The sequence below is a fragment of the Daphnia magna genome, linkage group LG2 (genome assembly GCF_020631705.1).
Source record: "Daphnia magna isolate NIES linkage group LG2, ASM2063170v1.1, whole genome shotgun sequence".
NCBI classification, from domain to species: domain Eukaryota; kingdom Metazoa; phylum Arthropoda; class Branchiopoda; order Diplostraca; family Daphniidae; genus Daphnia; species Daphnia magna.
Window position 1 is genome coordinate 16,891,624 of NC_059183.1, and position 12,048 is coordinate 16,903,671.

General features: G+C 40.6%; 1 protein-coding gene and 1 long non-coding RNA gene across 10 annotated transcripts in view; one reads left to right on the forward strand and one right to left on the reverse strand.

Moving 5' to 3' along the window:
• Window positions 1-10,025, reverse strand: part of LOC116916387 (dual 3',5'-cyclic-AMP and -GMP phosphodiesterase 11) — a 36,034-nt gene extending 26,009 nt beyond the window's left edge. For 4 of the 9 annotated variants that reach the window (XM_045169455.1, XM_045169456.1, XM_045169452.1 and 1 more), the window contains exon 1: window positions 8,641-10,025. In XM_045169455.1, the coding sequence (XP_045025390.1) occupies window positions 8,641-8,654 (14 nt within the window). In that variant the 5' untranslated portion in view covers window positions 8,655-10,025. Of the gene's footprint in view, window positions 1-27; window positions 368-8,640 lie in introns of those variants that run through there. The other 5 variants (XM_045169454.1, XM_045169453.1, XM_045169451.1 and 2 more) reach the window with 2 other exon arrangements.
• Window positions 10,026-10,151: 126 nt separating this feature from the next.
• On the forward strand, window positions 10,152-11,712 carry LOC116916405. The gene is made up of 2 exons (XR_006643372.1): window positions 10,152-10,344; window positions 11,576-11,712. It is a non-coding gene; the product is annotated as an uncharacterized LOC116916405 (long non-coding RNA).
• The last annotated feature ends 336 nt before the right edge of the window (window positions 11,713-12,048 follow it).

The following is a 12,048-nucleotide window of genomic DNA, read 5'->3' on the forward strand; positions in this document are numbered from 1 at the left end:
CGATCAAAAGGAGAAAAGGAATTTCACCGTTGTGTCTCAATCATCTTCGATCTTGAAATGCGAATTCAGAATCTGCTTTTCTTGTGCGGACACACTGACCACCTAATCCGTAAGATCCGCTAACACATCAATCCATTAAGCGAGGCGTCTAAACCAATCGAATATCAAAGAAGAAGAAGAAGAACGTCAATTTCGTTCAACAAAACGTTTCCCCGTTTTCCTTTTTCTTTTTTTTTTTTGCTCGAGAGAGTTGCTCTCGTATCAGGGCGAGTTTTGCCCGCTTCAGTCGATAGACGAGTGAGTGACACAAGTTAACGAGCCACTTATCCGACGAACCTTATCTTTCTTAACGGGCGGCAACGACTAAAAATCCTGACGAGCAAAACAAGAGAGAAGCACACAGCAGTTCTGCCGCTTGACGTCGAACAGCGCTGGCGTTCCCAATTTCCAGAAAGAGAAAAAAAACAAAACAAACATAGCCCAGGCAGACGAGCATGAATTAATTGAATCAAGACATGATGCCCCGCAAAACGGATTAATATTTGGTTGATGTAAGCCCTTTTCAAATTTTTGAAAGAAAAACAAAATATATACGTATATATAAAGAAAAAATTCTTTGCTTTAGTTGTCAAGCAACTCATTAAGGAACGTACACCCTTTTTAGGGCTGGTATGAATCTTCGTTGCCGTATCTCCCGGCTGCCGAAGGTGAATTGCGTCACGCGCTATGCTGCATCTGCTTGTCTTTTGGCTGCGTCTGTGTGCACAGCGTCCAATTCGGGCCGCCCCGTCTGACTCGCAGTTGAACTTGATTTGCGTAAAGTAATAGGATCGCGACGTCATGCGATGATAAAAAAAAAAAAAATCGGGAGGGGGGGATAAAACGTTTCTTGAGTTGCTGGGCTGCTGTTTTCTACGAATTGCCGAATGAGATCGAGTTTTAAAAAAAGAAAAAAACAAAACAAAAACAACGGGACCTTTTTTGATAAAACTTTGGCCTAATTATTCACGAGATATTGATGCGTGGCATAGTCGGAATGAGCGGGGGAAAGTTAGAGACCGACTGAAAAGACGAAAATACATTAAAAGAGCAGATTAGCGACTACACAGCATTTGATGTAGCTCTTAAAAGACGGCCGAAACGAGACGGATGGGACGGATGATAAGAATGTCTAAAAACTCAAGAGATGTGAAAAATAAATGAACGTTTTAAGCGAGACCGCGTATCCTCGCGGAATAACATGAAACATAGGTAGAAAAAAAAAAACATTGTTTGTTTTCTTTTTCTTTATCCATCAGCATGTTGGCTCAAGTTTCCCATTTTTGCACGGACGGATGCGTTTGAGAGGTCGTTGTCGTCTTCACCGTCTTTTTAGTTTTGCCCTCATTGTGATGACTGTTGCCACCAATGTTAACGAGGTGTTTGTCTTTTTCTCGCTGTTTTTGGCGAGTCGATGACGAATAAAATGCTGGCGGCTGGCATGTTGCCGATCAACAAACAAGCGACACACTTGATTGATCAAAATGCTTGAGCCAAGTATTGTTTTATTGCTTGTTTCTTCGCCAACTTTGGTAGAGATGGAATTAGACTGTTAGAGTAGCAAAACAAATCGAAAAGATGAAAAAAAAGAAGAAATCCTTTCATTTCTGGGACGAGCGGCACAGTCTAAGCTGACAGGGGCCATTCTTTTGACGGATGAGCAATCTCCTAGGAAAAGCTCTCGGTTCTGTCGGGCAGTACGATTTCTTTTGAATCTTATAGAAAGTGTTTTCTCCTGCCATATTTCTCTCTCGGCTTATTTCTTTGTAGCTGCATTAAGTAGAACGGAAACTTCCGTCGATATATCAATATTTAATATCGCCGATGGACAAGTTCCTTCGAGCCTATTTTCACTGATTCTAATGGATCCTCGTATCGTGAACGGACGCACACTGAGCTAGGCGCAAATGTAAAATAACAATTTCACTTCAACCATTCATAAAAATGGCCATGGAATTTAAAAAAAAAAATATGGTTTAAGGTTACCCAAGTATATCGACCATTGCTCCCTCAGCTGATAGGCTCCCCCCTTGGTTTTCGAATTTTCTGGTGAACTGGATTCGATGCAACATGGCTCGTCGTCCTTGACTAAAGGCAAGTAAAGCGATGTACAAATGAGTGCATGTTTCTTTCCCCCTTTTTATTTCTGTATTTAGCATGGCAGTCACGTTGGATTAGAACAATTGATCCGAGATATACACCCTGTCCTCGTCCTTCCCATTTAGGGGAATTCGACTTGCCCAGCAGTTTCCGTTCACTTCCCCGTTCATCAGTAATGCCATGTTTCCGCTTTCTTTTCCTTTTTTTTTTAAATCTCTCCCGCTTGATTATTGTGTTTCGATTTCCATTTTATAGTCACCACACGCGTGTGGAAGTTTTTTTTTTTTTCAAGGCATTCCGCATTTTGTGTTTTTCCTACTTGGTTTTATATTCCGGATTGGGTTTTGTTATGGAAGTCGACCTCTGACTTTGAATGTTCTTCTCATTTCTCTCATTCATGAATTGCCTTTCTTTATCTTCTATCGGCTCAAAGATGAATCTAACTTACGCAAGAGCCAAGATTCGAATTGTAAAGAAACAAAACGGCAATAAGAAAACAATAGATTCATTGTTATTAGCCAAGTTTAAGTCAGTTTTAGCGACCAGTGTTTCGTGATGACGCCTCTGCACATAAAAATTCACGCCCATTCGAACCCACAACGATTCAAGATCCAAACGAATTGCGTGACGAGTTCAATCCACATGACACAAGAAGAACAACTTCAAAAAGAAAACAGCCAACAACAAGAACAACTCAATGCAGTAGTTGATTCAAATGATCATTACGTGGAAAAAAAAAAACTTTGGGTGGAACGAATTTTGTTGTGAGAACGCATGGGGCAAGGCCGCGGGAAGTTGTGTTAATCAACTAATCAGGTCAAGCGAAACCGAAAGAGAGAACAACAACAAGGGCAATAACTGGAGAGAAAAAGAGATCGGCCGCAGGCATGGGTGCGACATTTCTTTAATTTATCTGTGTAACATCACGCCGGCCGCACGCAATAGCCGCCCGTAGTTACTCGCAATTCAGCGGTACAAAAAGAAAACAACTGCCGGATGGCGGTGACTGTGGAAAAGAAAGAAACGAAAATAACCGACGGAAGTTAAGAGGACACAAAAATGAGAAAGGGGATGAAACGGGATATTTGATTCGCAGAATGGTGGAAAACCACTTAAAACTGATGGCCAAAAAGGATCACGGCAAAGACGTCACAGAAGGATATTCAATTCAAATCTTCCCGCTTTTGGTTTCCTGTCGTTCTATTGATTTTTTTTTTTTGTCAGTCTGAATACAACTGACGACCAAACTTACAGCTCGAGTGTGTTCTGCTTCATGGTGGATGTCTTGTTTTCTGACAGCTTTCCGCCTCACGAAGTGCCATTCACCTAGAAAAAAGCCCATTGGGAACCCTTTGGGCGTGTGGTTTGTTGCGTCTTCTTTGATCGATTCTCCTTCGTGTCTAAGCTCATTTTTGTTGTTGTGTGTTTGCTCGTCCCTAGTCGGTTTGCCTTTCCACTGGTGAATCGCAAAAGGCAAAGAATGAGAAGAAAATAAACCACTTGTTTTGAAATACGTTTCGTTCTGATCGATGGGGGAAATGTGTTGGTTCCATCAACAATTCAAAAAAGGATGAAAAAAAAAATGCTGGTGGATGATCCACGGACAACTGGAATCCATCCACTTCTTTTAAATGATTAAAAATCATCGCTCACATCGCTAGATTGTAGATGTACATAAAGAAAAACCATGAAAAAAATACAAATATAAGAAATGGCTTCGCACATTTTCAATGCCAGTTGACTTTGTTTTTTGTTTTTTTTTTTTCCTTTTTTATCCCGAACCGGCAACGTCAACGTAAAATACGAAACATACCAAACAATAAACAAAGCGGACGCGTTTCCATGGCAAACCTCCCGTATAGTCGATGAGAAACGAAACGAAACGAAAAAAAAACAAAACAACATAAATAAGTAGTTGTTTATCTGGCGCCAGCCCATGAGAAATGAACCAGAAAAAGCGTACGCGTCATCATTTTCTGTCCGACCTAGTTTGTACAGATCGCTGCGTTCAACGGGCTAGACGAAAATATTCCAAGAAAAAGGGGAAAAAAAAAAAATGATTTCATCAGCAAAACTTTCGCATCCTCTACTTACCAGTTCAATCAGACGCGGTTTGTTGTGTGTGCTGTCCAATTAGGTCGTTTATTCGAATTCACGTGATATAGCCTATATACAACGTTCTGACCGAAGGCGGCAGCACCCTCTGGTTGCCGGCCCACACACGGTCGGCTGCGTCAATTCGGTGAAGTCGACCGTGACTGACTTGATGAAACGCTGTTTCACTTTTCTTTCGTCAAACCGAGTCGGCTTCACGCGCGCGTGGGGTAATCATGGCCGTGACGCCGTATATGTTATGGCTGTAACAGTAGGGGAGCCTCTAATCTACCACCTCTGGCCAACTCGCATGGCGGGAGTATCCAATCGTTAGATCATCTCTCGTTTCGTGATGAAAGAGTCATGCACGTTCAATGTGGATAAGTTCACGATCAATTAGAAGATAGTGGAAGTCGAAGAAGAACCTAACATTTACTGTTTGGGGTGCCCCGGTGGTCTCTTCTAGGACTGTAAACCGACGTCCACTTATTGATAGACAATCGTTTTGGAATCGAAACGAGATACGCAACACGACGACAACAAACTTGGCAAATAGGAATAAAAGAAAACATTGAAAACAAGATGGGGAAGACAAAAAAAAAAAAATGGTCGTGCATTCACGAGAGACTCTCTCATCAGTAGCCGTGACCCGCCCAAATTGCGAGTCTCATTTTCTAATGCCATAAAAGAGAGACGAAAAAAAGGTAAAAAAAAAAGGAAACTTGTATTTGCGACGTCCCTGAAGTTGGGAACATTAAGATATCAAACAAGGCAATCTGAATAAACCGGCAATCTCAGGTAGCAAAATCTAGTGGTGTTCTGTCCTCGGGATTTAAAAAAAACGCATTTTTTAACCAGATAAGGCAACAGTGACCTTTTTGTGCCGCAATCATTATTTTTTTTTTCGTCCTGCTTCCCAGTTCTGATGAAAAAGGGTTTCGTTCTCGCGTGTCACGCGACCGTTTGAATTCGTCCCATGAATTCGCGACCGGACGTATTAAAGATTTGGAACCAATTTTGCTGGACAGCTGAGCGAAACGATGGAAAATATTTCGCCACAAAAGAATTGGGCGAGACGGACGAGTCCCACAGTTAAGCCCCAAAATTACGTAACAACTGAATCACGAAGAACCGCGGAACAGGGACCAGTATAAAAGAACGTTAATCCTAACTGAACATGGATGCGCGGGAATGAGAATTGAAAAATCGCCTTTCAAACAAAACATAATTTTTTTCAATTCTGAATTTACTTCCATCTTCAACTAAAGGGGGCCATGATTCATTATTTTTGTGGAGAAAATTCAAAACCGTTGTTTTCCCCTACCCTTTTGACATGGATGTCCTCGAAGGCTATTTTGAAATGAGCGCGCAAGAAGCCACGACGTTAAAAAGGAGACGGGGTTACACCAGTTGGACATGGATGGATGACTAACTCTTTTTCTTCTTTGTAAATACTCAATTCTCTTCTGTTTCCCCTTTTCCCTGTTGCTCTGCGTTGCACCGCAAAAATCTTGTAACGCACCCCCAATCTGAACGGTCTGATAGAAAGTAAAAAGACCTTCTATTCTTCTTTCTTTTGCTGGCATATCGAACGATACCTTCCAAGAAAAAAACAAACAAACAAAACAATAAAGGCTTTTCAAACTCCTTCTCCGAAGTTTGCCACTTGATTTTCATTTGCTGGTGGGCGGGAGGATTGGCAAGTTGGGCTTATTGTTACCGAAATACGATCGGATTCTTTAAGGGATAAAAGTTGCATCGTCAGGAGGACCTTACATGGCGCTTGTTCGTTGTTAATGTTGCTGTGCTCTGGCATTCAAGTTGATGGCTTTCGTGCTAGTGTTGTTGTTTTTTTTTTAGGGGATTTTCCCAAAAGAGAAATGAGAATCACGAAAAAACAAAAGCAAGAGGGAAAAGAGTGCTATATAAAAATGTGATCAGTTTGCATCAAATGCCTTGACCTAGAATTCCCGTCCATTATATACATATGTATATACTGTATACATATATATATATATATACAATCTCGTAACTGTGGACACTCTGGTGGTACTGGGGGCACCCACTTCCAAACCAAATTACTCCACTTTCCTCGGCCACAATTTTGTGTTGTTGTTTCAGTAGCAACACGTATCGTTTTCAGTTTTTTCTTTTATTATGCGACTCTCTCCTTTTTCTGTGTGTCTATTATTGCTTTTTTATTACCTTTCGGGCGTCATTTTCATTTTGATTGATCCGGTTTTGATGTTATACGCATTGCCTTTCTCAAAACAGCTGTTGATGACATGAAAGGTGCTTTAGCTTTAATTATGTAAATCAGTGTCGAGGGTGGTGTGGTGAGATAAGATAGGGAAAAGGAATAGATACTGGAATACACACACACACACACACCTGCTTTATTTCATTTCGCCTTCTCTGTTCGTTTGTTCTTTTCTCTTTCTCTTTCTCTTTCTCTCTCTCTCTCTTTCATTCCTTTTTTTTTCCAGGTCAGGTGCATTTCGGTCGAGTTCCATATTTGGTCATTTACAACGCACCCGTGTCAACAGTTGTTCGTCGCTCACGACCGAAACAAAAAATAACCTTTTAAGAAAACAAGAGAAAACTCAGCCAATAAAGGAAACGGAATGAAGGGAAGAAAAAAACAAAAACGAACGTGAATGTGTCCCCAACGTCACCCTCCCTGTTTCTCTTTAAATTTCTTCTGCGCATTTTTTCTATCCTTTTTTTTTGTTTTGTTTTGTTTTGTTTTTTTTTTTTTGCCTTTGACCGAACGATGTGACCTCCATTTCCATACGGGGTCATTTTTTCGCCCTTTCATTCACGTTTCCTCGAGTTGAAGAGCTGGCATCTAACGTTTCTTTTTTTTTTCCAAATCGCCCCAAGTGTAATGAAATGAAAACATAAGTAAAAACAAAAAAAAAAAAAATGTTTTTGTCATGTTTTTTTTTTTTGTTTTTTTACCTGTGTCTACCTGATTTATTTCCCCCTTCCCCACTGAAATTTTTTTCTTTTTAGCTTTGCGCTTTAATGTTTTTTAATGTTTTCCTTTTCTTTTTTTCCTGGGAAAGGTAAAAAAAAAAGAGAAAAAAAAAGGAAGAAAAAGATCATCAACTTGACAAGTGACAGGAGAGAACAAGTTCACTTTTTGTCCACATTCTTTTTCTTTCTTTCTAATCTCCCTTTTCTGTTTTGTTTTTTTATCAATTTAAATAATAATAAAAAAGGAAATATACACATACTAAAAAAAAAAAAAATGAGAACAAATTAGAAAAGAGCGATGGACAAAGAAAGAAAAAAAAATAGTTTGATGTTTTCCATTTCACAGTCAAAGTACGCAAAAATGAAAACAGAACAAGAATCAGAGAATCAAAGCGATGACGAACAAAACGAAACTGGCTTTCTTGGGATAACATTAAAAAAGCAACGCTATTATGTCCTCGGGTGATGGACGTACATTTCATTTTTGTAAATAAAAAAAAATTAATAAAAAAAAAAATTAATTGTACTTTCGACATATGGTACACCGAAAAACTTGATTTGTGGGAGGGGCCGATAAAAAGACGCCCATCTCCCGCAGGACGGGCATTTAAAATGTTGCCGAAAAATCCATGCGCTCCTGTTGCGCTTCAATTCCCTGTCGAATTATTGATCCCACCCTGTGTTGTTTCACTTTTCCGGAAAGCATTAAATTCATCGCTCGATAAATCGATCGATATAATAATTAAAGAAAGAAAAAAAAAAAGAGGAAAAAAAAATAAATAAATCGAGGAAGCATGGAAAACGACACGGCTGCATGCGTGCATGTGCGTGAATCGATTTAACGGATTGACGAGCAAATAGCGTGCAAGTTCTTCTTTACTCTTCCCACGGAGTACAATCCCATAAGAAATAAGCGCCGTTGGTTGCCATCAACCGACACCATTCGCATCAGCAGGTACGTCACACGATAAAGCTCAATTGCTACCAAAACCCGGATACGATGCAAACCAACAGCTACCAACTATGTCACCAGCCATAACAGGACCAGTTAAGTGACCAGAGTAACGAAAACAAAAACAATAAATAAAATGACCATAACCGAACGACGTTGATTTCTAGGCAATACGCAATCGTATACACCCATCATGTACGATGAGCGAAGACTACCAACGATGCCCTAACCAAATAAACAGCACAATTTTTGGGTGGGACTACTGAACGACTTGGGTGGCTTGCATTTCCTCGTATTTCGATATTGCGGTAATATGGTGACGAAGGCGGAAAACCAATTGAAATTTGAGTAACGACAAAGTCACGAATATAATCCAATAACACGAGGATGAAAATGAACGTTCATAGTTTGAATTAGGCGGGTTGAAAATGGGGATCAATCTTTAGGGGATTGAATGTATTAAATTAAGAACTTACCTAGGTCTCTGCATGGCTGCTGGATATATGGCAATACGATGAGCTAGATGGTCTTCTCCAGTTCAGCGAAGAAAAACGGATTAACCAGACCGGCGATCTGCTGAATGTTCACTCAACGGAACAATCGGAAACCCCAATTCTTTGTTTTTTTTTTAAGGTTTCGGATTTCACTCTATCATAAAGAAGGATTTCTTTTTGTTGTGTGTGTGTGTGTGTACTGATAATGTGGTGATTTCGAATTTTCTTTCCAAGGACAGTGAACGGGTTCTTGTCCTTGTACCGCGATGATGTCTATATCAGACTAGTGAAATTCAATTTCATACGCAAAGAGCCACACGGGCACCAGGCGCATGTAGACGCACTTTAAAAAAAAAACTGTATGCAGATACGATGGCAACGTAGAGAGCCCCCGTTATAAACTAACGCCGACGATACACAAGAGAGAGAGAGAGAGAAAAAGGGGGGCGTAGGAGCGAACGACAAAATAAAAAAAGGCGAGAAAGAGATGGAGCCAAATTTAGCCAATACGAGGCACCACCACCGAGGAAAAAAGATAGTTTCTCTTTTTATTTATATATATATATTTTTTTTTGCTTTGATTTCCTCAAGTCGAAATCAGCGACGAAAGAAGAGAATAAATAAAAATAAGAGGAAAAAAACGCCCACGTTTCAGAAATAGGTCTCCCGACATCAGTAGCGGGAATGATAGCGGGCGGACATGTTCGCTTTCGTCATCGCCCTTCACCCGACAGAGGGATAGAAACAAGAACGAACGAGGGGAGAGGAAGCGTCACTTTTTCTTTTTTGTTTATATTTTCGTCGTTTTTTGACACGTTCAACCGAAGACAAAAACTTGCCAAGCGAACCGGCCAAGGAAACGGGTGTTCCGCTTTCAAAGTCACGGTCTCGTGGATAATACAACACACTTTGCACGCACACACGGAAGCAAATGTACGTTCTTCCTGTTTTTCTTGTTCTCGATTGGATGACTGTCGTCACGAATATACACAAGGAAAAGCAGCTATGGCCCAAACAGCGACTTAATGCCTTAGCTTCGTCTATTAAGGTCTTTTTGGAAGATGCGCGTGCCCAACTACCGCCGGGTTCTTTTCAACAACAACGAAAAGTTAGGGGGGAGGATGATTCGGAAAAGAAAGAAGAGGGAGGGCGAACAAAATGTAGGGACTTGCACTTTCACTCACATCAACACCAAAACGCAACACGACACGGACAAAACACACACAGTTGCGAGGAGGCTGAGGCTGAATTGAAACAAAAAATAAACTTTTGATGACTGAAATGGGAAAAAAAAAAGAAAATGAGAATGAAAAGAAATGTAAACGGGCAGCAAGGAGAAAGCACGTCTCTCCAGCGCGAAGCCTGGACTTGTACTAAACTAGAAAAGAAAAAAAGAAAAACGAAAAAAACGACCCCTTTCCAAAGCCAGCTGTGGTCCCTCCGTCTTTTCCTCTCGGGTTGGGTGTGCCCATGGGTGTAGTGAGTGTAGGACGTACGCGGGGTTTGCCAGCTTTGTTTCTCACCGCTCCGGCAGTAGCGCACTGGGAATGGAACTAGTTAGATGTGTACATATTATTAAGCAACTGGTTTTTGTTGTTGTTGACATTTGTCGCAACGTTGACGTGTATCAGTTCGCACATCTTTTTTTGCAAACAGTCTTCGCAACGTCTATTCTGTTGATTCAAGGTAAACTAAAACTGGAAAAAGAAAAGTGAAAACGCTTTGAGAATACTTAGGAACACTATCAATGTAGCAAAATCTTGGGTACGTCTGAGGGGTTTATGTAAACGAGGTCTTGTTTGTTTCGGACAAGGCGACGTTGTGGTGACATTCTACTCTTGAAGATACACTTATCAGTCTCCTTGGCGTCGATAACGCAATCTTTTGGCCTCCTTCTAGTACTTGTACGCGCATCTAGCGATCATCAATCAGTAGATGTACAACCACTCGAGAACGTATTCAGTCTTGACTATGTTTGGCGTATAAATAATGCCCTGTCAATCTACCGGAATGCTATTAAAATCATCATAATGGCAACGCACAAAAGATCGCAATCTCCAAAGAACGCGCGCAGAACGTATTGCGAATACCGTATATGCGGTGTTGGGATTTCATTGGCGGATCGGGTGTTAATAATTCACCGGATTCTGAAACAAATCCTTTTCGGTTATAGATTTTTCATAGTCGTCCATAACAATTCCTTTGCGCAACCACCCAAAAAAGGCAATCGAGATCGTAAAAGGTAAACATGTAAACAGTTTGGGAGCTACGTCTCATTGTACGCATCACTGGATATGTTTTGAAAACTAACTCCACAGGCCTTCAGTTCCATCGGGGTATTACATTTTCTTAAGACTGTCATAAAAGGGGAAGGAAGAAGAAGACCATATTCAAAACCACACGCAATCACCATCGTGGGACGAACGGTCACACGAAGACTCATCACGGAGAAGCCTGGTCTATAATAACCGAGGCGTCTGTATACTAATAATATCAACGTAAGGAATCCGGTTGGAAGGAGCCTAGAGGCGATGTTCTGATAATCATGTGACGGGACCACAATAGCCTCGACTATTGCTATGTTTAAGTATCGAAAGATTTACGACGTTCAACGCAACGAGTCAAAACTTACGTAAGACCAACGTCGATTTTTTGCCAAATGGACTTTATTGCCCTCGTCATATCGCATTGATTTTTGCTATTCCAAGTTCGTCGAAAGAGCAGCTACTTTTTTTAAAAAACAGTATTAAGATGATGACGTACAAATAGTAAACGTTTGACCGTGGTCCATTTGGCTCCAGTTACTGTGCGGACAAGCATTGCGTAAATGGAGAATTTTGCAGAAATGTGTAGTGTGTTCCAATTTTTTGTTGATTCAAGGTATACACAATGATTTATTTTTTTTTTTTTTACTGAGAGGGGCTTACAGTGTACGAGGTTGGAACATGATGTATATTTCACACGCCTCGGTCAATTATAAGTCTCTGACGCAAATCAGTAGTTGGCGTCAAATATATTATTTAGTAGTCTTTCAATACAGTACGTCTCCTGTCAGTACATCTGTCTTTTTGTCCCGTTTATTTCCTAGAAAACGACAAACAACATGGAAGAAGTGCTCAGCACTCAAGCAATAGCTTCCAAATAACCAACGCAGCTGCCTGGCAATCAATAAACTCATTGATTATTCATAAAGGCCAGAAGTGGCATCGTGTGTTGGTCCCGTTTCCCGAAGCCCTCGTTCCTTCAGCCAGGTGAAACGTAAATGGAAGAGGCAAAAGAAAATATGAGCGAACCGACAAAGACCCTGTAAGTATAGGTACGTATATACATTAACCTTCGGGTTCTTTTTGTCTTCTTTTATGGTTGTGGATATGCACGTGAGAAACTTCT